The 27,232-nt window shown below is 34.1% G+C and overlaps 1 protein-coding gene across 1 annotated transcript in view; it reads right to left on the reverse strand.

Moving 5' to 3' along the window:
• Positions 1-27,232, reverse strand: part of LOC134535901 (dihydrolipoyllysine-residue succinyltransferase component of 2-oxoglutarate dehydrogenase complex, mitochondrial) — a 90,605-nt gene that overhangs the window by 59,977 nt on the left and 3,396 nt on the right. Inside the window, exon 2 of the mRNA XM_063375272.1 lies at positions 21,316-21,346. Within this exon, the coding sequence (XP_063231342.1) occupies positions 21,316-21,346 (31 nt within the window). The remainder of the gene's footprint in view (positions 1-21,315; positions 21,347-27,232) is intronic.

Consider the following 27,232-nt stretch of genomic DNA (forward strand, 5'->3'; position numbering starts at 1 on the left):
GGTACTGATTTTTATCTGCCACCATTTTGATTTTATAGACCAAAATGGCCGCTGCAGTGTACAAAAATTTACATTTTCAAGCCTTTATGTTTTGTGTACTATATTAATATCTATAAAAGATACAAAGTCATGTGAAATGTCATTGCAAAGAGGAGACTTAGGGCTATTAATATTGCCACTAAAAAAAAAAACTTTTTCTTTTTGCATTTTTAGTCTGCTACAGAGAATAAACCAATTAAAAACACACAAAGATATTTTAGTGGCATGTTAAGGGTTATCATAGCAATGTTTTGCCAAAATTTCAGAATTTTTGCATTTGCCCTTGTTTTTTACAGCTCCCCAAAAAATTGATTTTTTCCACAAACAAAAACTTTAGGAATTTTTTTCACCAAGAAGGGATTGAGCACATTCTTTTGACAATATATCATTGCCAAGTATTTCACGTAGACTTACTTTCCTCAAGGTTTCATTGTTTTTTTTTTTTTTAATTTTGAAAGAAAGTAGAAGCAGTTGAAAATTAACAAAAAGTATGTTTCAAGGTCAACTTTCATATCTATAAATGAAGACATGTAAACATTGTTTATTTTTAGTGGCATTATTAATAGCCCTAAGTCTCCTCTGCAATGACATCGCACATGATTAATATCTTTTATAGTTATTAAGATACCTAGGAAACAAAACATAAAGGCTTGGAAATGTAAATTTTGGTACATGGTAGCGTCCATTTTGGTCTGTAAAATCAAAATGGTGGAAGATAAAAATCAGTAACTTCAGGTTTGCACTTTTGGAATATGTACTTTTTATGCAACAAAAATTCAAATTTTTTCAAAATGTGTCAGCAACCACCTTTGGGTGATTTTCCATAGAATGACCCATTAATAAATTAAAACAGCAAGCATCAAGTACTACAAGATCAATAAATACAGGATCATGCCATAAGGATCACGGGATAAACTTGTTACATGAAATGAAACTTCTATTGAATAATTTAAGAATATAATATTACTGGATCACTAAAACCAATATGTTTTAAGGAGTAAATATTGCAGTTACTATCCTGTATTACTAAAGGACAATCATAATACACTGGATTTCTTGTTTTAAATATGCACTACTTGGAAGGGGGGGGGGGGGGGGGGGGGGGGGGGGCTCTTCGTAACATTGTGGTAAATGGACTTTCAGATAAAATCAAATATGATTCCATCTTGCTTATTTTTAGCATATTTTATGGAAAATAAGGCAATTATAAATTGAAATGAAAGGTTGGCTAGGTTGGCTACATCGATAACACGTGTACTGGATATATAAATAGATATGTAGGTATTACAAATGTAGCTTATCTAACCTAACCTACCTTTCATGTTATTATTCATTATTTCCTTTTTTCTAGCAGCTGCTACTCTGCAGAATAAATAACCTTATATTAATCTGAAAATTTTTATTAAACATGCTTGTAAATTAAATATACCTTCACTTTTGTATGTCCAGTCTATTGCCTATAAGTAGTTAAAAATTTGTTGATATTTGTTTGTTCACAGTCTCGACAGACAACAAAGAGCCACCTGCTAAAGATCATGGCATTTCAGAAAAAGCTATGCTAGTGATTTCAATGACGAAAATCAAAATCACCTAGAAAATCATACCCACCAGATTTTGTTCCAGTTTTTTTTACTTGGTCACCAAGCCAGCCGTGAAGTGTGTCACTCGACAATTTAAAATGAAATTCGTAGATTTAAATGTAAAAGTGTTTCGAAAAGAATGTTATTTTTTCCTGATTATTCTTTAATTTCAAGCTACAGTGAACTTAAGGTTTAAAAAATCACTTTAAGACATTTTTTTTTAGATATCTAAAGTTAACAAACAATTTGAACTGATTTGATGGCGTCTGCTAAGGAAGTTAAGAAATTTTTTTTGTCCTCTTTAACACCTTTTTATTATTCCTTGCAAGTTATTTTAACAAAAGTTTTTGGTAAAAATTTACTGAGGTATAATAACTGGTCTCATATGGATACAGGGGAGTTAAAACAAAAAAACCTTCCCCATTTCTGCCCCTTGATCAGATTTTTGCCATTAACAAACTCAACCGAGATTTCCTAATGGTTTTTTTTTGTATTAGTTTGGGAATGTTTTGTGCAAAATTACATAGGTTATCTATCACATTCATAAAAATTTGTGTATATGTGTGTGTGTGTGTGTATATATATATATATATATATATATATATATATATATATATATATATATTGTCACGTGCACCTAGCCGGTGCCACCGCCATTTCTGTCACGTGCCACTTTCGGAGGGGGGAGAGAATCGTAGCTCTTTACATAGAAACAACTCGCTTGGCATCAACTAGTCTTAACTTCATAAAATACTTTACTGTACCTAGGATCATAGGTTCGTCATCCCGTACAGGATGTCTGGTGAGAGCTGAACTAAGGAGATTTTGCAAAATAACATAATACTAAATTAAAATGATTTTATTCTTAAAGTCAAATAATCAACATCATTTTAAAGAACATTTAAATAGCGGGATTACAATTTAAAACAATAATCTCTTTACTTCCTTAACGATTGAACGACCTTACAAGAGAGAGAATGAGAGAACTTCACTAAACACTTCCCTAGTCCTTCCGAATACCTCAAATCATAATTAATACTTAAAATTAAAACAAAGATAAGTCCATACTCACATTTTCCGAAAAGCCTTTCTTGATCGATTACTTTAAAAAAATAACGTAGGGGCCTCTCCTGCCCTTGAAATCCCGAACGAACATTACATTTTAAAAACTATGACGCGTGACCCCTGACGAGGGCCATAGCCTCCGCCCGAAAGCTTGACGACTACATTATGACCTAACTTAAATTAAACGACTCGTGGCCTCTGGCGTCGACCATAGCTTCCGCCCGAAAGCTTGAATTCCTACATCACGAACGAACTAACAACTCGTGACCACAGGTGAGACGCATAGCCTCCGCCTGAGTGAGCCCCGAGTCACCACTCACTTGCGCTTAAATTCGCGCGCCCTTCCGCGCCTACCATAACAAAAGCTCGTTATTGAAGTCAAATTTACTAAACAACTAACTAGAACATCTGGGAAGACTCCCCCCCCTCTACCACAATGTGCAGGCCACACCGCGCGGCTTGTTACGACAGCGCGCCCCAGTAACTGCGGCCCGTGGCTGCGCCAGCGCGCGGCCAAACAAACAAACAAAATTCTGCAAGCCCGCAGCGCGCCGCGCCGGCCCCGTGCCCCAATTACATGGTCACGCCACTTGCGCTGACGAGTGAACAGAGCAGCCAGCCCAGAGTCCCGTCAGTAAAGTCCCTAAATTTGATTTCAACAACCCTGCAAAATTTCAACCCGCGACATAACCCTCCCCTCACAGAGCTCGAGCCCCATCGAGCTACCTCAAAATTACAAATTGTCTTTTTCCATTAAACCATAACTATAAATTCCTCATTTCACAAAAATAATAATTTTCTTAGTTCCTTGCTGTCTGAACATACATCTAGATTCTGCATAAGATTTATTTTAAAACAACAAGTATTCATAAAATTAAATGTAAAACTTTTATCTGGTTTGTTCTCACAGGAACCTTCAGAGGCTCGAGTTCTCAATTCTAAAAAAATTGTTCTGTTAGTGAAGCTCTCTTTACAAATTAAATTACTGTTCTTAGTTTCTCAGTATTCGTTAAACAATGTGCAAATTCTTGATAATTATTATTATTTTTTTTTTTCAGTTTCCGTTTATTACCATACTTCTTTCGTTCTTCAAAAAAAATTAAGTGTCCTTACAGTGTTTCAATTAATTAAACTCTTATCTCGTGAAGGTTGGTGCAACTCCTCGAAGTCAGTGTTGTCGAGAAGAGTAGCTCCCTGGGCTGGCCATCAGCAAACACCACTCAACTCCAACAGCTACTGGACTGGCTTCCAGGGCAGCTCACAACTTCTCCCCACATCTGCTTCGGAGTTGTGCCATCCTCATCACGAACAGATTACAATTCTGAAACATCATCAACAGGCATTACCATCACGCCTGACAAATACAAAACTAACTACTAAACTGCAATCGATGGGCAAGGATGCAAACACACAAAAAAATAAAATTAATTAATTCAACTGCTAACATAAAGTATCCCACCCTTAGCATAATCTAATCAGGCAAATAATTTGATAGGAAAAACTTAAGGAAGGGAAACATGACCTCCAATGATTTTCCCTAACTCTTGAGTCTTGATCTTCTCTATACAGCAAATAGTCCCCACGAAGTAACTGGGTTGAAGGTCAGTTCACATGACCCACCCATAACCTCTTCTACTCTTCTTTTCTTCTGGGGGCAACCACAATGCCCACCAATCTCTCTCCATGGTGCCGAACCAGCTATCCCATGAGAGTAAACAACGTAGTCAATAGGAGCGCAGAGGGGAAACACCAATCTCTGGCTTGTCGAGTCATAAAACTGCTTTATCTTCTTCTTCTTCTTCTTCTGAGTAAAACATCTGATTAATCTTGCTACTATTCTTCCCAACAATAAAAAAAAAGTTCATCAGGTATCTTCATGAAAAAACATTCTAACTAATACTAAGTCTTCTTTTTCTTCTTTTTTTTTCTTCTGTTAGATGTAATAGAAGGCCATGTTAGGGAGGTTATAGGGAAAAAGAGTGGCCAATTCCCACCCCATCACCCACCTAGATCATGACTAATTAACTTTTAAACTTTCTATTTCAAACAAATAAAAAAAAACCATTTTTATTCAAATTTTTAAATTATAGCTACTTTTCCTTCATAACCTCAAAAGCAAATCAATAATTCTAAATGAAATTGTGATTTACTGCATCCTTGTTCCATCCGATCTGTTTGTTTATAACCTTTCTTGTAAAGTATAAAATTTTCAAACATTACTAATTCAAAAAAAAATTAAATTCTGGTGTCCTTTGAGTTACAATTAACTTTACTATTTCTTAGCTTGAAATAATTTAAGTTTTCAGAACTATTTCATTGTCTAATTCACAACACTTAAAAATCAACTCAAAACAACAAATCATCAAAATCAATAAGATCATCTGACCTACCTATCAGTACTGTGAACTTGAACTGTTCGTACACATTTATAATAAGCTATTGTATTTAAATTCCAACCTAAATAAGGTTTTAAAAAAAAACTACTAATCCCTCTGTAAATTAAGAAAATTAACTTTAAAAATTAAACTTAAGGTATTAGTTCTTTTTGACAGCTACCACAACTCACTAGTTCCATTACATTACTATAACCTAAAAAGTTCTGTAAATAATGTTTATAACAAAAAAAAACTCCAGTTACTGTCTTCCATAAAAAAAAATAAAACTTTACATGACCTTATTAATCTCCACTTGTAAGTCCATGGCTGCCAGCTTTCTCTTCTCTTGAATCTTCAGTCTTGGCTCTTGTTTCAGTGATCTTGTATCTTGTCTCTCGAACTCTTGTCATCTTGTAAACTGGACTGCTGCTCAGCTCATCTTAAGGAATCTGTAACAGTTTCAAAAATACATGTTAATTTAAATTACATAATTCCTGTTCTTTGGTCCTAAAAAAAAAATTGTATTATTAGTACACATTACCCTGAAACAACATTATTATTCATTGTTTATTACTTAAAAAAAATGCTTTACCATAAAATCCTTTTTTGTTCTTTTCATTAGGCCTATTTATTTTCCTTCTTCTTAATTAAATTCTGCTTCAAATGTTAATCCTAACTTAAGACCTACCATCTATTTATTATTCATTACCTACATTATTTATGTTACCCTAAAATTCCCATGTTTCTAATACTTCCTATCAAAGACATTCTCTCTAAAAAAAAAAATTTACTTGTGACTCTTAACTTAACAAACTTAAAAAAAACTTTTACACTAGACTTAACTTATTATTCATTCTTAGTTACTAAATTTCTATATGTAAACTTTAGTACTTACAAACAAAAACTGCCTATTTCTCTCTACCTCTTAATCTCTTTCAATTATTACAATAATAATGTTACCTTGCATCTTTAAACTTTCTTCTTTTCAATTAAATTAGACATCTCATAACAATAAAAATTCTGCCTATACTCTTCTTATGGGTGTACAAACCAACAACAAAATTTCAAATTCTCAAGTTTCCTTATATTTAAATTATGTAATGCACATAACCTCTGTGGTGCCTGTACCCTTTTAGGCCTACCACCTTCTCCTCTCACAGCATGACAACTCTTATTCCTCGGGGTCTGTATTCACTGTTACAAATCAAATATCTCAAAAAAATTAAAAACAAATTTATTATTTTAAGAAAACAAAAATTTACATTGAATTTACTATGGAGCCTGGAAATCTTAATGTCTCACAGCAGCTAACATGACTAAATCCCATGGAACCCCAGGTTTACATAACCTGTGCCCAAAAATTTAAGCATACCAGGCTTTCTCTGCACTGGTTTTACAGCATCACACACTATTTAGGGCCCCTGATCTGCCATCAGTCCCAAGGAGTTTTCCCACAACCCCTCTCTACACAAGCGCCTACCGCATTCCTCTCAATTGGCTATCGGTTTTACGGCATTCTTTTGGGATCCGACCATCAAGTTAGGGCTAATCGAACACTAAACCTCCATACTTTCAAACTAATGTAAATCAATTAAATTTTCTCTGTAAATTCTAAAAATCAAAAAAAATTATTCCAACATGCCAAAGAAACTTCCAAAAAAAATTCATAATCTTATCTTCAAACCATTAAAATAAAAATAAATAGATTACTCTGTTTTCTCCTTAATAACTGTAAACTGTCAACAAATATCATGTCGTAAATTTTTAACTAGGCTTACTGACTCTTAATCATAAAATCTCATTTGTCCTAATTAATAAACAACCGATTTCCTTAAAATCTCACTGTATCTCTCACACTCAAACTTCACTGGCTGAATATCTCAATAAATTCAAAAACAATTATCTAAACTCTTAAAGAAACTCCTCCCCAATTATTCAAATTACTTCACCTTATTTTATTTCATTACTTAAAACACCTTACTCAAAAAAAAATTAATTAATTATCTAGCTATCTTCCATTATTATTTATTTACCGAACAAAACTTTCTCATTAATTAATTTATTAAAATTCAATTTCACATTAGGCAAGTACACTAACTCTCTACAGCAATGTTTCTCATTTCCCTCCTTCCTAACTGAATCCAATCTTACTTAACCTCCAGGGAATTTACCTCACAAAATAACCAAAAATTTCACTGTAGTGCCTATCTGCTATAGGCCCACTACACAGGGGGCTCTAACCCCACCAACAAACTTCATTGAAATGGTACCCTATCCCATACAGGATAGCCACTTCGGTACTACCATGGGGAACTCCTGCCCCAAACTACTAACAACACTCAGGATTCTCCTAACCCTTAATTCACGTAGATAGCCCATCTCCTATGGGTCTGTTCTACAATCCCTACTTCCCAGGGACACAACACCTCACCTTAGGGTCCCTCGCCTTAAAGAAAACATTAATTTTGTCTCTCTGTTCCCTTGGAGTAAATTCCCTCTACACACAAAAACTATCCTTCCCACTTTTCTCAATGCTTATCGATTTTATAGTGTACCTCCTTAATAATGTTTACAAATCCCAAAAAAATATTTTTAAAACCGAGGTAGAATTTAACTAACAAAAACATAAACAACTTACAACGAAACACTTCTAGCCTATACATCATACACTTCTTAAAATAAATTACTTACATACTGAAAGTTCCTCTTCTTCTAAAACACACTTAAATTTAAATTTATTTAACCAATAGTCTATTTTCTTATCGCTAAGTTACCGTACAGCTGATCAAAACAAGGTCACGGCCTGTCCACGTCTCCGTATGAGCCCGTGACGTCACCGAATTCCATCAGGTGCGCCAACCCTCGCTTGCGGTTCCTCCGTTCTCCGCTAGGTCTCAGCACCTCCCCGTCACGTGTTCACTCTGCCACGTCCACTGACGTGTCGTTCTGAAACAACTCTCAACATTTTTCTAATTAAAACAAAACATCACTATAAATTCTATAACTCTCTTTTACATAAACTCTCGTTTTCTCTTTAATTCCTTTCTAACGTTTATCCTTCCCTCGACTGATTTAATTCGTACGTCTCGTCTCCTACGCGCACGAAAACAAAACAAACTTCTCTTGAAAATAATTCCTATTTACGACAAAAAATTTTTATTTTAAATTATAATTCTCTTAACCTACAATCTTAAAATGAACTTCAATTAAATTAAACCACTTGCATTATCTCTAATAAGCATTTAACTTATAACGTATTCTCCTCACGTAATAATCCCCGATATAAATCTACAATAAATTCAACGACTTAAAACAACTTATCACTATAAACTTTATCCTTACAAGTATCCTCAAATAAACATCTGTTACGTCAAAAAAAAAATCTCAAAGACTTCCTCCACTATAGACTAAAATTCCGTAATCCTCTCCTCAAGTAAACTCTTAGTAACCTGCTATCAGAAGCTGAAACTAACTTAATAATAAACATAAAAATCTACCTCTCTCTCTCTCCAGAAATAGAACCTACCCGGCGCCTCCACCATTTCTGTCACGTGCACCTAGCCGGTGCCACCGCCATTTCTGTCACGTGCCACTTTCGGAGGGGGGAGAGAATCGTAGCTCTTTACATAGAAACAACTCGCTTGGCATCAACTAGTCTTAACTTCATAAAATACTTTACTGTACCTAGGATCATAGGTTCGTCATCCCGTACAGGATGTCTGGTGAGAGCTGAACTAAGGAGATTTTGCAAAATAACATAATACTAAATTAAAATGATTTTATTCTTAAAGTCAAATAATCAACATCATTTTAAAGAACATTTAAATAGCGGGATTACAATTTAAAACAATAATCTCTTTACTTCCTTAACGATTGAACGACCTTACAAGAGAGAGAATGAGAGAACTTCACTAAACACTTCCCTAGTCCTTCCGAATACCTCAAATCATAATTAATACTTAAAATTAAAACAAAGATAAGTCCATACTCACATTTTCCGAAAAGCCTTTCTTGATCGATTACTTTAAAAAAATAACGTAGGGGCCTCTCCTGCCCTTGAAATCCCGAACGAACATTACATTTTAAAAACTATGACGCGTGACCCCTGACGAGGGCCATAGCCTCCGCCCGAAAGCTTGACGACTACATTATGACCTAACTTAAATTAAACGACTCGTGGCCTCTGGCGTCGACCATAGCTTCCGCCCGAAAGCTTGAATTCCTACATCACGAACGAACTAACAACTCGTGACCACAGGTGAGACGCATAGCCTCCGCCTGAGTGAGCCCCGAGTCACCACTCACTTGCGCTTAAATTCGCGCGCCCTTCCGCGCCTACCATAACAAAAGCTCGTTATTGAAGTCAAATTTACTAAACAACTAACTAGAACATCTGGGAAGACTCCCCCCCCTCTACCACAATGTGCAGGCCACACCGCGCGGCTTGTTACGACAGCGCGCCCCAGTAACTGCGGCCCGTGGCTGCGCCAGCGCGCGGCCAAACAAACAAACAAAATTCTGCAAGCCCGCAGCGCGCCGCGCCGGCCCCGTGCCCCAATTACATGGTCACGCCACTTGCGCTGACGAGTGAACAGAGCAGCCAGCCCAGAGTCCCGTCAGTAAAGTCCCTAAATTTGATTTCAACAACCCTGCAAAATTTCAACCCGCGACAATATATATATATATATATATATATATATATATATATATATATATAAAGTTTTGAGATAACAATTTTGGGGACACTAACCATGTAACAAAAAACTTTGTAAACATTTTCCAGAAGTCACACAGTGTAAACTGTTACAATAGGAAGTCTTTCTCCGAAATCTACCTAACTAGAAAAAAAATTGATTACATTTACTTCAATGATTTAAAGGCTAGTGAATTCATGCCAATACAATTGCATACGAACAGCATATTTTTCTTTTATTCACTCTATTAGTTGCAGCATTAATTTTTAGTTATAAAAAAATCAACAAAAAAAATGAATAGTAAAGATTTAAATGAATAAACCACTTCAGTCACTACAGAGAACTATTATCACCAAGATTCATCCTGTTCCTTGTATTTTATCTTTGCATCCATTTATTTTATCTTTGTATCCATTTTATATATCAAAACATGAAAAAAATACTTCATTATCAAACCGCAGAGAACCACAAAACATATTGCCTTGGCAAGTGTTTCTACAGTGGATTTAAACTTTATAATAGCCTTCCGTGTTTCATTAAACCAATTTTAAACACTATTAAATTTCAATTAATTCTTCCAGATAAATTGAATATTGTAAGGCCGTGTCCGTATTCGCCTAAAGTACATACTATATGTACTCGTCCCTGGAAGTTACATCACAAGGGCTGCCTAACTGGAAGTGAAGTATGCTATACAAGTACGCAAGTAAACAAATATGTGTACTTCTCACGTACTTCCAGTTGAAATTATGTCACCATTTTGAAAAACATTTTGTAGGTTATATTTGATTTTTTAAAACCATAAACAATTTTTATTATAAATTTAATGAAAACAATTTATACACGTTTACAACAAATACATGAACATACACAGCCTACCAATCCTCACTACACAATGTTGGTAAAATAATAAATTAAATTGCCGTAAATATGCGGGACAGCAATTAAGTGTAATAAATTACTATTTTCAGCTAAACTTTTTTCTCAATAAAAATTGTGCGCAAAAATAAAATGTAAACATCCATTTTGGCTGGATAGTACCACGTGAAGAGGCCAAACATTTTACCTGTCCAGATTTGTCAAGGGCAAGTGAAGTACGCAAGGTTGCAAGCACATAACTACAAACTTGAATTCGGATCGGCCTAAATAAATATGTTAGTAGTAGTATAGTTTGGTTTCTCCAAGCCCAGGCTTCAGACTCAGGATTAAGGATGGGGTCAATTCAATGACCAATTGCTCTGATGTCACAGTGGCCATTTTTGGTGTCAAAATTCCTCAAAAATAACTCAAAATTCCAAAAACAAATTCCTATTTCAAGGAAAAAGTTACAGTTTTGAGGAAAAATTTTCCATTTTAGTCCTCAAAAATGTCAACAGCTTGAAAATTCCTCTAACAGCGGCTTAAATTCCTTAGCGTCAAGCCTTCTCTAGTCCGCCGAGGTCATGACCTTGACAATTAGGATGACATCACCTCCATTTTAACATTATGTCGTAACTGCTGCAATTATCGTTATGCCCACCAACTTGTAAATCTGTATTTTTTATGCTCGAAAATCAGGAAAAACTTTAAAATTATTTAAAAACACCGTTGCTATATCGTTACGGCTGCCATCTTGGATTCTAGAAATGTTGCATGTTTTGTTACGCCCACCATATTGGATGAGTATAATGTCATCGTTGCACTTTTCGTTACGCCCACCAGCTTGGCTTAAAGAATGTTGTAATTTTCGTTATGACAGCATATTGAAAAACCATAATTATTTATCCAAGAAAATTGGAAATTTTTTTAAAATTTATAAAAAAACTAGATAATGCCCGGCATGCGTTGCAATGCCTCAATCAATTTTTTTTGTAATTTTTTAAACGTATACTAAGCATCTCTCTTTATCTCTCTAATTCTCTGTCTCTCTATGTATATCTCTATAACTCTCTCTATCTTTCTATTTATATCTCTATCTCTCTATATATCTTTCTAGCGGACCCGACAGACATTGTCCTGCCCAAATGTACTTTTTGTGAGATATGGATATGGCGGTAAGTATTTCTACGCTGGACATTTTGTATCTTCTCATTATACATACCCCTCCTCTTGGGCACGCCACTGCCGTTACCAAAAACCTTTCCCATGGTTACGCAGAAGGCAACAACAATGCAAAAGCCCGTTGCCATGGAGGCTAATTATCAACAATGCTTAGTTTTTTTTGCTTTTAAAGCGTGTATTTTTAGTTTTTCTTAACTCAGAATCAAGATAAAACATCCAATTGTGAATCTAAACCATCCTCGAATCCCCGTGAACTCACACACAAAATTTCATCAAAATCGCGTACAAACAGACAGACAGAAAAAGTACTGTTTTATTATAATAAGATAGATAGATTATTCTTACATTTTCGCATCCATGCAGTATATGAAAAATCAGCATGCATAGCCCCACACCTATAACTATACGTATCTGCTGCCCACGACTTTTCCGCATGGAATTTTGTATTATCTTGCACCATTTAGAAATTTAAACATTATAACATAACAGTTGATACAGTTGTAGTAGTTTTCTTATGTTCACAAATGATAATTTTTCTCACCTCTATTTCAGTCTTTGCAATAAAAATATGTTAATACCTACATTTTGAGTAAATATGTTTCTACTTTCAAATGTAATGACGGGAAGACACTTCATAAAATGTCTTTGTAAACCACATTTACTGTTTTTTCCGTCTCGAGCTAGAATGTAAAGATTGTCTGCATTACTGACCCGCGAGCAAGCTACATACATTTCAGAGAGAGAGAGAGAGAGAGAGAGTGAGAGAAAGACACCTATTGAATGTCTATCTAACTAATTTTTTATGAGAGCATATTTTCATTAAATAAATCATGAAATCATTCAACGATAAAAGCTGTTTATTTAATTAAGCGGACGGGTTCGCTACAAGGAGAAAATTGACGCGGCGAGACCTCGTGGACATAGAGAAATGACACACACTCACTATTTGTGTGGCTATGAAACATGATTTTTTTCTGCAATTTAAATTGTAATATACAAAAAGGGTATTGAAAATTGAAACAAATATGGCGACACTATAAACTGTCAGGATCTTTATTTTTTTCTTACTCTCTACTTAGTTCCTTACAATAGCAAAACTTAATGGTTTCTAATAATGCGTTGCAATTTTTGCTTTTAAAGCGTGTTTTTTTAGTTTTTCTTAACTCAGAATCGAGATAAAATATCCAATTGTGAATCTAAACCATCCTCGAATCCCCGTGAACTCTCACACAAAATTTCATCAAAATCGGTCCAGCCGTCTAGGAGGAGTTCAGTGACATACACACGCACACAAGAAATATATATATAAAGATGATAAAAATTTAAATAAAATCACTCTGCCATTTTGGATTATCACTTTACTACCGCCATCTTGAAAATCCATAATTAATAACAGAATTTAATAAGAAAAGATTAAAAATTTATAAAAATAAATAAATCAAATTTTAATAAATTATTATTAAAAAAACACACATCATGGAGCTCGGAGTCCTCAGTCCAAACCCGGTGAAGGCAAAAATAAAAAATGGAGACCAATCCTTCCTCCATGGAAGCAGTCAGCAGACTGACCTTCCACCACTAATGCCAAGGTATTTATATCACAAGCTAGTATGACTTCACGTCCGCCATCTTGGATTATATCACAGTTGTCATCTTGTTTACGTCTGCTAGAATGTGCTACTGTCATTCATGTTAGTTTAACATTTACCCACTAAAGTGCAGTAATCATTTATTATTACTGTGGCACCAGCAATCTTGAAATTTGGATGCCATCTTGGAAATTTGTAATTATTTAGCTAGAAATATGGGGAATATTCCAAAATTTTTAAATAAATATGCAATTAATATACTGGTTGATTCGATCAGTTCCTGTCCTCGGTTCAATACTTAATCGATACAATTATTTTAATTTTACGTAAAAAAAAACTCTTATTCAATAAAATATTGCGAAAAGTCCTGAAGGAGGCTTAAATACCTCAGTTACCAGCCTCTAGTAAGCCGATATGTGCGCCATCTTGATATTTCGTAATGATTAACCTAGAAATTCAGAAGAAAGTTCAAAATTCATCAAAAAATCACTCATTAATGTACTAATTGAATCGATTAATTCATGTCCTTGCTGCAAACTTTGGTCAATGCAAAAAAATTAATTTAATTAAATATCACATCAATTTGAAATATAAGTAACAGGTTCGAAAAATTAACACTTTTTTACAAATACAATTTATTACGTAATTTCTACTCTACTACAGAAAAACTTGCGAAAATTAACAATATTATAAATATTTAGTCCTGCAACAGCTTACACTGACTAATTCTTAGCTCCAATCGGTTTACTGACGACAGAGTCCAGCCAGATCTTTTGCCTACATAGTCTTTCTCTTCCCGACAGAGTTTCTCAAAACAATGTTTAACAGACTGGCTCAAATCATCGGAATTGTAAATGCACTCTAGCGGGTAAAAATTAAAAAATTAAACTATCATGACGGTAGCGCACTCTAGCAGACGTAAACAAGATTACAACTGTGATGTCATAATCAAAGATGGCGGGCGTGACGTCATACTAGCTGGCGATATATATATACCTTGGCATTAGTGGTGGAAGGTCAGTCTGCCGGTGGCTTCCATGGAAGAAGGATCGGTCTCCAGTTTTTATTACTTTTGCCCTCACCGGGTTAAAACCGAGGACTCCGAGCTCCATGATGTGACTGTGTTTTTTAAATAATAATTTATTAAAATTTGATTTTTTTTTAATTTTAAATCTTTTATTATTAAAATCTGATAATTAAGGTTTTTCAAGATGGCAGAAGTGATGTCATAATCCAAGACAGCAGACTGATTTTTTTTTTTTTTTTATGAATTTTAAAGTTTTTCCCAATTTTCTAGCATAAAAAATACAAGATGGTGGGCATAACGATAATTACAGCAGTTACGACATAATTGTCAAGGTTATGACCTCGGCGGCCTAGAACAGCTAAATGCTAAGGAATTTAAGTCGCTTTTAGGAATTTTCAAGCCGTTGACCTTTTTGAGGACTAAAATGGGAAATTTTCCCTCAAAACTGCAATTTTTCCCTCAAAATAGGGAATTTTTTTTTAGGATTTTTGAGTCATTTTTGAGGATTTTTGACACTACAAATAGTCACTGTGACGTCAGAGCAATCGGTCATTGACCCCATCCTCAATCCTCAGCCTGAAGCCTGGGCTCGGAGGAACCAAACTATACTACTCATGTTGTAATACTATTAGAGCCTACTTCAATTTCAGAGTCATTTTAATAAAATTATGTTTACCTCCAAACTAGTTTTAGGTCAAATTAGTATCGTATTGGTGTTTGTATATTATGTAAACATAGTAGATTTTAGTGTAAATCATTTAAGACTTGTTATATTCTTTGCCTCATACATTAATGCCATTTTGTATTCTTGATTAAAAAGTAAAAATGTATTATTGACAGGGCCCATAGCATAATTACATGTTCCAGTTGCCGAAAATGAAATGAAATGATACTTGTATATCTAACAATAATGGTAATATTTTTTTATATATTTGCAATGAATGTGTAATTGTTTTTCAACATAATTTTTTTATTTAACATATTGCTATTTAAATAAATAATTTTTGTCCTCAAAATGTTTTATTTCCATTTGACCTAAGACATTTAATTATATATTATTTAAGCTTAGCAATTTGTACTGTTTCTCAATTTTTCTTTATTTGGCAATTTTGAAATGTAAATTTAGCATGCAGCAATTACAATTTCTAAAACGTGAGTATAAATTACTGTAAAACTACTTCAATAACTTATATTTATTGTACTAGTATTCCTCGCTCCTAATCACGACTCTGGTTGAAGTTCAGTTAAGTACTTATACATATGATTTCCATATATAACATCAGTGGTCATAATTTATGCATGACCTTTTCCTACTTAAATGATCCAGGTCCAGATCTGAAGCAGTGTTTTTCATGTGGTGACTATCGATTATTTTTTTGGTGGTTTGGAGGCGTGAATTGGGGGTGGGGGGGGGGGGGGAATCACTACTCTTCACGTATCACTTTATCTAGCTCCCTCTGAAATATTCTTTTGTTACCTAAGACAATTAGCCTACTCCCTACATATTTTCATTCCAACACTTCTTAATGGGTAGCAAAGGCGGTTCATGGTTAAATTTTAATCAGAGGAATATTAATTACAACACATGTTATTTCATGCCTGTCAGAACTGCAGTACATAAATACCTACAAGGATAACTACCGATGATGTTTGACATAACCCACAGGAATAGCATGAAGGCGCTCTCCATTTCGTCAGACGTGACAGCCCTAAGTTATACTTACACCCATATTTATTTTTCAATAATAAATTACTACACGATAGCTTATTTTGTAAATTTTAATCACGTATTTTTTTTCAAGCAACAAATTTTGACGAATACCAGGGACATTGAGCAACTAATAATAACATATTTCAAACATCATACATGATAAATAAAAATGAAGGGTTCATTGAAAGCCACAAGCTGCAGGTCAGCTAAAAAAGCAAACCAAAAAATGCTTCTGCTCTATCCTCATGTTACATTCAAACAACTAAAATTAGCGCAATATTCTGTAATGTTTTGTGGACATATATTCAGCCACAAATCTAAATTCTTTGTATGAAAAGGTCACTTTTTATATTTCTTACAGAAAACTATAAATTATAATCATACAGCAAAAAAATACCACTTTACAACAGAAGTCAAGTAATTAGATGTTCAATTATATAGCTGTGACAACATTTGTAAAGCAAGAAAACCAGTAGAAGCACAAAACCTTTATAGTAAAAAAGGTAACAAAACAATTTTTTTTTTACGGGAAGGAAAACTGCATTACTGGCCAACCTCACTGATTGTAGTGGTCAGCTGTGTACGAGAGTTCTGGTGTCAACTCGTGGATTCGCTTATTTAGTATAAGCATGCCAAACTAGTTGAATATGTTATAATAAATAACTAAAAACTTGATCTTGCGTAACTTGCAGAAGAGAGAAATTCTGAGAGTTTCGCCGCCAACCCACCGAGGTAAAACGTATAAAATGTTTATCGTATATGGGCGTTTGCCAAAATAAGGTACCTAAAGCATGTCCCTAGGCCTTAAAAATATTATACATTTGTATTAATAATAATTTTTACAATAACATATATGCTTGAATGTATAGAAGCCTATTATTTATATTATTTCTTAAATAAATGTTTTTGTATTTAAGATGTGAGACCAAGAAAGTGCTAAATGTCCCCTCCGTGGACTGTCCCCAAGTACAGTTTGATAACATTTTAATTATCCACAACAATATAATTTTATGTTATTTAATATTAATTCTTTAAATTGTAATGTCCAAAGATTAAAAAAGAAATCATAAAATTGCTGGACTGCAAAGGTTTGAATTTTCAAGTAAGATTAATGTTTATTAATTGTCCCCAGGAAATGGGTCCTTTGTGCGGACATACAAAATAGTTTCAATATAAACCTCCAGGGTGCAGCACTGGCCACTGAACCCTACAAAAAAGGAGGGAAAAGAATCTATCTTGTTTTCTATCAAGTCATAAGTGGATGATTGGTGATTTATTGGTACTTACATTAGTTGATCCATGTGATTTAACGGTTGGTCAAGATCGCTTAGTCCACTCTGTGAACAACTTTTTGAAGGTGAGAAATGATATCTGTCACTTCTAATAGATGAATAGATAAAAAGTACTACGTATAAATATCTTTTACAAGTGCAGTGATATTATAACCTTAAAAATTAAAGGACTAGAAAACAAAAGTACAGTTTCTGTCCCCTCCGTGGAATTCACAGGCTACGGAGGGGACATCATTGTACACGTAGTGAAATATTTCCAGAGTTGAATTAATGAGAACTGTATGGAAGTGTTAGTGCTATTTCGAGTACCAGAACTGCTGACATTGCAGCATAGGCCTATTAACAGACCATAACATATTTATGTACTTAATCATTGATGAAATTTATACATTAATTATGAAAATTACCATACAGCTGCACTAAGTACTGTGTTTGTTACATTCATTAGATCCAGTATACTGTGTAGAAAGATATTTGACAATTTAAATATTGTCACAGGTACATGATTTTGTAATACCTTAATTGTTAATAATAATTTACCTTGCATTCTGCTGAATTGATTATTTTCTGCTTTGACAAATGTTCATGCAGCACGGCTATGGTCTGTCTATCCTCATTAAAAAAAGCATTAATTTTACTCTTTCAGATGTTTTATCATTACAACAGAGCCCAATAAACGTTCTGATAGATTTTGTATTTATCTTGCAGAATAATGGCTCCCATAAAAAAGAAAACTTCAAATTTGGCTGATAAGATCAAAAAACGAAGGGAACAGAAAAAGGTCAGCATGAGAAAGGCTAGAGAAAGTTTAACTAACAACCCAAGAAAGTATGAAGAAGAAAAAGGGAAAGATACCACATGAGGAAAACATTAATTTTGAATATGAGTGAAAGGGATGAACGATCAGTCAGGAAAGAATGGAGAGACCAGAAACGACATCAACGAAAAGAGAAAAAAAAAGTGAAAGAAACTGAAGAAGAATTAAAAATTAATTCTCCTGACATGCCACCAGAAGTTTCAGATGCTGTAGTACCCTCAACTTGCAGAGTTGAATGTGGAAAAAAGTGTTCAAGGAAAAACAGGAAGAAAATGTAAGAAGAAAAACGGAAGTTGAAAAAGGACAATGAGAGACTACGAAGAAAACTTGATAGATACAAAAAAAGAATAAAGAGAATACGATCATTACAACCTAATGCAGATACGATCATTACAACCTAATGCTGATACTCTAACCCCTAGGAAGAGAGTGGAAAGGTTATTTAGTAATAACAACACTAATTCAGAAGAATTTAAAAAGAAATTTTTTTTTTTTTTGCTGAAGATATCCGTGACCAAATAAAAGACAGTTTTAAAACTGAGAAATCTTAAAAAAAAAGAGAGAACTATGTTACGAGTTTTAACTGGAAAAATTATCAAGATTTACAGACTCTGTGTACATAACCACGCACTAAAAAAAGTACCAAAATCAATGGTAAGGTTAAATTTGTCCACTCGGTGGACAGTAGAGTCCACTCCGTGGACAGCCCCAAAATTCTATTTACGTTTTATTAATTCAATTTAATTTATCGATCTTGACCACTTATTGTACTGAATTTGGAGCAACCAGGGGAATATTTAAGAATCTTTTTAGGTGTATAAACTATAATAATTTTTTTTTTCAAACCATACATAGTTTAGGTACCTTATTTTGGCAATCACCCATATGTATCGTATATGTCAAAATTTATTATAATTCTGCTGAGTTGCACACTGTTACTTACGGGTTTAGAATTGAAATGTACCGTTAACAGTAATATATATTCTCTTACGCGCTTTGAGGGGCAAACAGTTGATGAAGTCTGGGGAGAATTGAAAGAGAAGACTGAGCGGAAATCTTACTGCTCTCCGAGGCAGGCAGTTGGCAGTTGGCAGCCTTCCCCCCCCCCCCCCCCCCCCCCTTTACAGCTCATCGAAGAACATGAGACACCACTGGGCGATACGGAATTCTGAGAAAAGCGCCTTCTCTCCTCCTACTCCTCCACCCTCCCCTCTTTATTTCTCATCGACAAACAAAAAAAGGACCACTCCATCACTCATCCGTACAGCTAGTGCTCTCTCGAGGATTTTTGGAACTACGTGCGTTGTGTTCTTTCTCTGCGCGCTCGGAAGAAACTCAGGATCTTAGCCTTAAGATGATAAACATAACATGAAAGTCTACAGCAAGAAAATTTTGGATTTTAGTTATTGAAATAAACTGACATGTTCCAAATAAAACTGATTTTTTAATTTAGTGCTATCCAGACACTCTTTATTCCATTCTTCAGAACTGTCTGGTCTAGAAGTCAATCAAACTGAGAGAAGATAATGTGAGAACTTTAAGTCACTCCACTTATCAACAAACCAACTAGAGCATGTTAAGAGATAAGTACACCAAAGTGTTGCGAACAATATTTCAAAGTTATTTTAATGCTTCACATTAAACAGCATAGCTAAAAAGAGTGCATGCATAAGGCATAAACATGCACTACATAATCACAATAAATATAGTTAAAAAAAACTAAAGAAACATGCTTTTAAAGATTATCAAACTAAAAAGTAAAAAATAATTTTAAAATTTAATTTATGACAATAGTATATAAGCAATACTAGTATAAATGAGAAAAAAGCATGGGGCACTTAATATACAAAAAATATGGCACAAAGCGCCTCAAGCTTTTTTCTCATTTATACTAGTATTGCTTATATACTATTGTCATAAATTAAATTTTAAAATTATTTTTTACTTTTTAGTTTGATAATCTTTAAAAGCATGTTTCTTTAGTTTTTTTAACTATATTTATTTTTAACTTTTTAGTTTGATATTCTTTAAAAGCATGTTTTTTTAGTTTTTTAAACTATATTTATTTTTAACTTTTTAGTTTGATATTCTTTAAAAGCATGTTTTTTTTAAGTTTTTTTAAACTATATTTATGTATAATTATCATAGGTAAATGAGTTACCGACACTACCTATTACCATCTGAGATAACTATTTGGAGTTGCAACGTCACAAAGAAATGGTAAAGTCTCTCCGAATCATTTACAGTTAGATGTATGGATATAATCTTAGAATTTACCGGAAAAAAAAAATTTTTTTCGGCGTGGCCTGGAGTAGAACCCACGATCTTTGAATCCGAAAGCTGACATCACAGAAGTCGCGCGCCTTAGACTGCTCGGCTAACGAACGTAATGAAATGGGTGGGACATTTTACAGTGATGAGTCACTCACTCTTAGTCGAAAGAGTTACAGACGGACAGACAGAGTTACAGACGGACAGACAAACATACAGGTGAAGCTAATATAAAGCATGTAAAAACAATTACAATATAAATTTATTTTTACTGATAATACATACCCAAGTTCTGCAAGATTAAGTTTGTCATAATATTGTACATGCTATACAACTTACTGTACAAGTCTGTTTCACATTACAACATGCATAGCAGATGTAAAAATTGCCATCACACAAAACCAAATCATAGATAAATGATTCTTCGTCTCCCTTCGTCTCCACAAAGTTCAACTGCATCACCCCCACTCAACGTAAGTTAATAAAAATTTAATGATTCTAAAACCAGACCACTATCTCATCTCCACATACAAAAAAAATGTTCATGGTGGTTAATTTCTTATGTAATAAGATGTAGGCCTAAATAAAGCATTGGTAAACTTAGTGTCATGTCAATGGTTAGTTCAACCATGTTCACAAATTTTAAAATGGCATGAATATGCACACATGTTAGTTGCAAATTCAGAGCTCCATCTTACTTGTGGTAAGCATTACACATACTAGTCAAATGAGCAAAAATTGTTCACGTCTACTATATTTACTGACATGCAGCCTTACTTCTATTTCTAAAACATATTTCAGCAGTTCTCTCTTACCTTGGTGAAACGTCCTCTTTTTCAATGTTACCTAGAAAACATTCCAAAATATATAATACTGCTTTAAGCTCATCTAAACCTTTGTCTACCAACACATGCACAAATAAAATAATGCAAATATTTTCAAATAAGCCAAAATAATATTTTACTAAAAGATCCAACCACACAGAGCATTTAACCACAAGGGAGTGGATGGCCAATAGGGCACAATTTTCACCCCCTTCCCAAAAAACATTTCTAGGAAAACTAAATAAAAATTAAATAAATCCATTTGTAATCAAGTATTTCATGTAAACTTTTCTTTTCAATAGTAAATATTAAGCACCCTTACTTTCCCCCAAAACCTCCAACACAAAGTAAAAAAAAATTATATTATAATCTCAGCACTTGATTTATTTTTCTTCCAAATTTGGATTTCAATTTCGTTAATTTGGGAATCATGAGTTCAACCAAAATCCAACTAATGCAATTAATTTTAGTTATTTACCAAGGTGGCTAGTCCCTGGCATGTTGTAAATATTAATTTTTGGTAAATATTTTGTATCGCGTATCCAAGTCTATCCCTTGATCCTAATGGCATAATTCTGAATACATTGATAGTATGGTACATGATGCTTCCTGTTTTAATTTAGTACATTGAAAGATCCTGAATATAACCAAAATTGTGATGTAACAATGAATTATGATAATATTATCAGATCAAATAAAAATCAGCTGAATGATTTTTTTTGCTTCCTAACATTATTTTTATTGTAATATTTTTATGTCCTAGATCTTTTGATGTACTTAGTTAAAACAGCAAGCATCATGTACCATGATTTTTTTTTTATTGATCAATCATACAGGATCATGCCTTCGAGATCAAGGGATAAACTTGGACACGTAGTAGGTATGGAACAATTACCTAATTTTTTTCAATAGTTTCAATTTTGAGCTATTCATCCAAAGTTTTGGCATTACAAGACATAGTTAAGACATAGTTAAATCATATTTTCTCCCGCTTTTAAATCTTGTTATAATGCAAAAAGAGGCAAAAGAAATTGTGCAGACTCCACTGTCACCAGGTGGTCACGAGATGTAAGGAAGTGGAGGGAGTTTAGTCGAGCAGCTGCCTGCTAGCTGAGAACATCGACAGCATGTGGTCAAAATTACACGATCCTATTACAATCAAACCTCAATAACACAAACCTGAAGGAACCACAATTTTGCCACTTTGCAATAACAAGGTTTGCATTAACCAAACTATCAAAAATTTAATCACAATTTTTATATAACATCTAAATCAAATTCAAATAAAGTTGAAATTATTTATCTTATTTAGTACATATATAACACACCTAAAAAATAGAATATTTTTAAGAAAACTTGCACCCAATTTGTTACAACAAATATACTTTTTTTTAGGATGGCTACACCTGTGGCTAAAAAATATTTTGTTCTGCTCTATAGTTTCTAAAAGCTAACGTTTAGACTATACTATATAACTACAAAATTATATACCATCAATTTGAATGAATGGGTAATTTCTAAGCTTTTTCCACCAACCTACACCAAACCACACAATGTCATTAGTATTATTAGTTGACAATTCACTGGATTCTTTACATTATTATGGGCTATTTGTACCACCCTTGAATAATTGTAATTATTAACCATTGGAACAAACACACATTGTATTACATAATAATCATACTTTTGTATGAAACAAATTACTTAGCACTATAACTGTTATGTACTTTGTAGGGACTGTGGAAACACTTTGTATTAATAAGAGTTTTGTATTAACGGGGTTTTTATTAATGAGGTTATACTGTAACGAAATGGCTTCTACGTCGGAATATTAATTTGGATACACCACTGCGGGGACAGGCACAAGATATGTAGTTTACAATGCTGCGGCATATTTCAATGAAATTTTGATGTGTAATGTCACAAACAACTAGTGCTGAAACAGGTGCTTCAATATAAACAATCACACTAATTCTGACACAGGAAAATGGAAAGAACAAATTGAGTTTTACTTTCTTTTGTCACCATCAGGTACGAAAACAGAGCACATGAAAGTAATTTAAGTAAATGTAGGAAAAATCAATGAGGTTTGTTCTATATATAAAAAAAAAGAAGTCTATGCATAAAGAAATTGATTTAAACTACAGCAGGTAATACTTAAGAAAATTGTTAAAATAAAAAAATGTCAAATCAAAGAGAAAGATTTTGGTTGAAGAGCCTGAAATAGCTACTTGTAGAGAGTGCTAATCTCGAACAAATACATGAATTTTGTAAGGCTGATGACATTATATTAAAAATAAAAATAAAAATTAAACAAAACCACAAGGAACACGGTGTTTTATGGAATGCAATTTTAAAAAGCTGGGACATGATTAAGTTACCACATGAGTGATCAAATGATATTCCTGAATTACAACATTGCTACTTGTGTGAGACTGACTCAAGCCAAACAGTTGGTTTGGGAGCGTTCAAGTATTACGTAACGCAATTTTTTGATATTTTTGACCCCCCCTCCCCCCCATGTAACGCGCCGTAACATTTTTCTGTACCCCCCCTCCGCCCTGGTAAAACGTTACGTAACCCCAAGTGACCATTTTTACCTAAAAGTCACAATTATGTGGCGTAACGTACCGGAATAAGTCACTAAAATACCTTTGTTATTGTTTTAATCGCGTTAATGTTATTTATTAACATTTGAAATGTCTTGTTTTTAAAAGCAAGAGCTTTCTAATGTTTTTTTTGTCCTAATAAATTTTTACTACTCAATCATACATTTAGCAATCATACATTTAATTACGTCGTTTTCCTGACTTGGCTCTGTCCTTACACACTTTTTGCTTTATCCGCCATTGTTATTCTCATGCATTCTCCTATTTTAGCATTTTACTAATAAAGCTATTAAAATTAAATAACAAATTTTATTTCTAATAATTATATTTACCTTTGGCAATGCAATTACAAACATAAAACTAACTGCAATAAAATATATTTGTCAAAATATAATCTTATTTAAGAATACGATTGAACGAAAACGAAAAACATTTAAAATAAAATTAGCCATAATTAAAATAAGTAGATTGTAAAAAAAACAATTCATTGGAGTTTTACTGCTCCTCTGTCCATGGGTTTTCCAGCAGCTCAGATTCTTTCATTACTGGCATCCGGAGAGCAGACGAAGAGGGTTCTGGAATTGTTAACCCGCTTGCATCAACTTCGTCTTCGTCGAGCCAATCGGCATCCTCAGACGATGCTTCACAGCGACGCACAATGCAGAGAAGCTCATTTGCCCTTCTTGCAGCAAGTCGCTGTGGCCGTACTCGACTTTCACGAAGGTCTTGGGCAGTCTTGCCATGCATGTAACGATTGTGCATTTGCACACTCTTGTGGGATGTAAAAAAAACCCACAGGTTGAACATACTCGGTTCTTTAGGTCGGATAGTACTAATGGGAAAAAGAAATCGTAAGGCATCTGCTTAAAACCTTCTAGAGGAGGCGACAGATCAACAGACAACCTCACAAGAAGTGGCGAAAACTTGCATGATCCTCTATCTATCTGACTAGGTACCACGAACTTGTTTGCGGTTTGAAGGATTGGGCAGGGTGGCTGCAGGAAAGTTTCTGGAAAGACAGATTTTAATACACTCCTCAAGCGGGAACAGCAGGATTCATCCGCGCATTTAATAACTTGCAAGAAATATTGCGATTCACGGACGTGAGCGCTATACCACGCCATATTAGGGTCTGCTGGATCCTACAAGCTATCTTCAGGGTTTCTATATTCCGCCGAAACATCGTAGTTGTCAATTTTCATACAGTCGGTCGAGTGCTTGGAGCACATAAACGAAAAGGGTTGCCATCTTGGGAGAACAAAATACGAACAATTCAATCGGGAATCCTCCATAAAAAATAAACGAAAAGGGTTGCCAACTTGGGAGATTTTAATTCTCTAGTTTTTTTATTAACCTTTCAGACCGTTCGTCTTTCGTACCACAACATTACTGTTGTGATGAGAGAAAATCTCACACATAGAAAACAGTGTATTTTGAATATCAATACCTATATAATTTCTAATATGGCGATTGGAGTCTACGTTGACAACCAAAGTATAACGAAGCCATCCGAATAGCGGTATTTTTTGTTTTAACTACTTTACTGGAGTGACGAGAAAAGCTATCACAGCTGTTGATAAATATATATATATACTAGCTGCCCGACCCGGCTTCGCACGGCTATACTAATGGAAAAACATTAAGCCACATCTCCCATTTGCAGTAATGGTAAATAATAAAAAATTCCGTGAAAATTTATTACAATGCTGTATAATGTACCGATGGTTTCCCGACTCGTGCACGCAACATAAAACTGATGTACCCGTACTTCGCTACGGCAGTCAACAGGCAGATCACTCTTGCGCCGCTCATAATACATGCCACACAATGCAAAATCCTGTTCTCATGCAGACAAAGTACCCACTGTTGCCTGGTTTTAACCACCCATTAGATCTAATTTTCGGAAAATGTCATCCTGCGTAACATAAGGAACATTACTGTGAAGTTTCAAGTTTCAAGTCTGTAAAATATATATACTTGAAAAAATGCACACAACATAAAACTGATGTACCCGTACTTCGCTACGGCAGTCAACAGGCAGATCACTCTTGCGCCGCTCATAATACATGCCACACAATGCAAAATCCTGTTCTCATACAGACAAAGTACCCACTGTTGCCTGGTTTTAACCACCCATTAGATCTAATTTTCGGAAAATGTCATCCTGCGTAACATAAGGAACATTACTGTGAAGTTTCAAGTTTGTAAAATATATATACTTGAAAAAAAAAGGGGCAATTTTTGATATTTAAAGTACCCGCAAAATTTCAACGGTGATGAGGACTGCACTATCAATGAAATAGTCGTTGCCATAGAAACGAATGAAGCATCAACAAAGCAACAGCCGTTGCCATGGTGATTTCCTACCAAAAATAGAAATTAAAAATAAAAAAATTTAGGGGTGGACTACCCCTAACATTTAGGGGGATGAAAAATAGATGTTGGCCGATTCTCATAGATACCGGATAAGCACAAAAAATTTCATCAAAATCGGTCAAGCCGTTTCGGAGGAGTATGGCAACGAAAACTGTGACACGAGAATTTTATATATTAAGTAGATATATATTGCTTTACGTTTGGAGTTAAAAAAAACAATATTCACTAATCCTGTAAAGCAAGCAGAAGCAATTTTGTGGAGGTAAAAAAAAAAATTAAGCTATCATGCCATTTGAAATTTTGAGAAAAAAAAGTTTTAAAAAATGTGTGAAAGAATCTGTCTCTACGTGACCGTTCTGAAGGGTTAAAAAAAAAAAAAAAACAATGTGACGTAACGCGTAGGTCAAACCACCCCTCCCTCCCCTGTAACGCATCGTAACGTTTTACAAGACCCCCCCCTCCCCCCAAATTCTTTACGTAATACTTGAACGCTCCCTTTCCTTTCCTTTCCTTTCCTTTCAAGACTGCTGATGTGCACAGAGAAATATCACAAGGTTCTTTTGATTCCTGTCACATTAAATATTCTGATATTTACTAACAGGCTCTATTCTTTTTATCCCAGCAGGAAATAGATTATTTCATGCAGTCAGAAATAATTATTCATATCAATGGAATAAATAAAATTATTATCCTTAATTATAATAATGTGTTTATTAGCCTACATGTCTTGACGTACAGAATTTAAAGTGTTTTAAATGTTTCCAAATATTTTTTATTTTATGTCGTTCATTGTTTTCACTGTTGTTTGTGTTGTTCAAGTAATAAGTCTGAAGTAGAACCCTTAAAGGATAGACCATCAAATTAATATTATTGTAAACATTTGAAAAAAAATTTAGTGTTTTGACGCTTGTGACAAATTGTGT

The sequence above is a fragment of the Bacillus rossius genome, chromosome 10 (genome assembly GCF_032445375.1).
Source record: "Bacillus rossius redtenbacheri isolate Brsri chromosome 10, Brsri_v3, whole genome shotgun sequence".
Classification (NCBI taxonomy): domain Eukaryota; kingdom Metazoa; phylum Arthropoda; class Insecta; order Phasmatodea; family Bacillidae; genus Bacillus; species Bacillus rossius.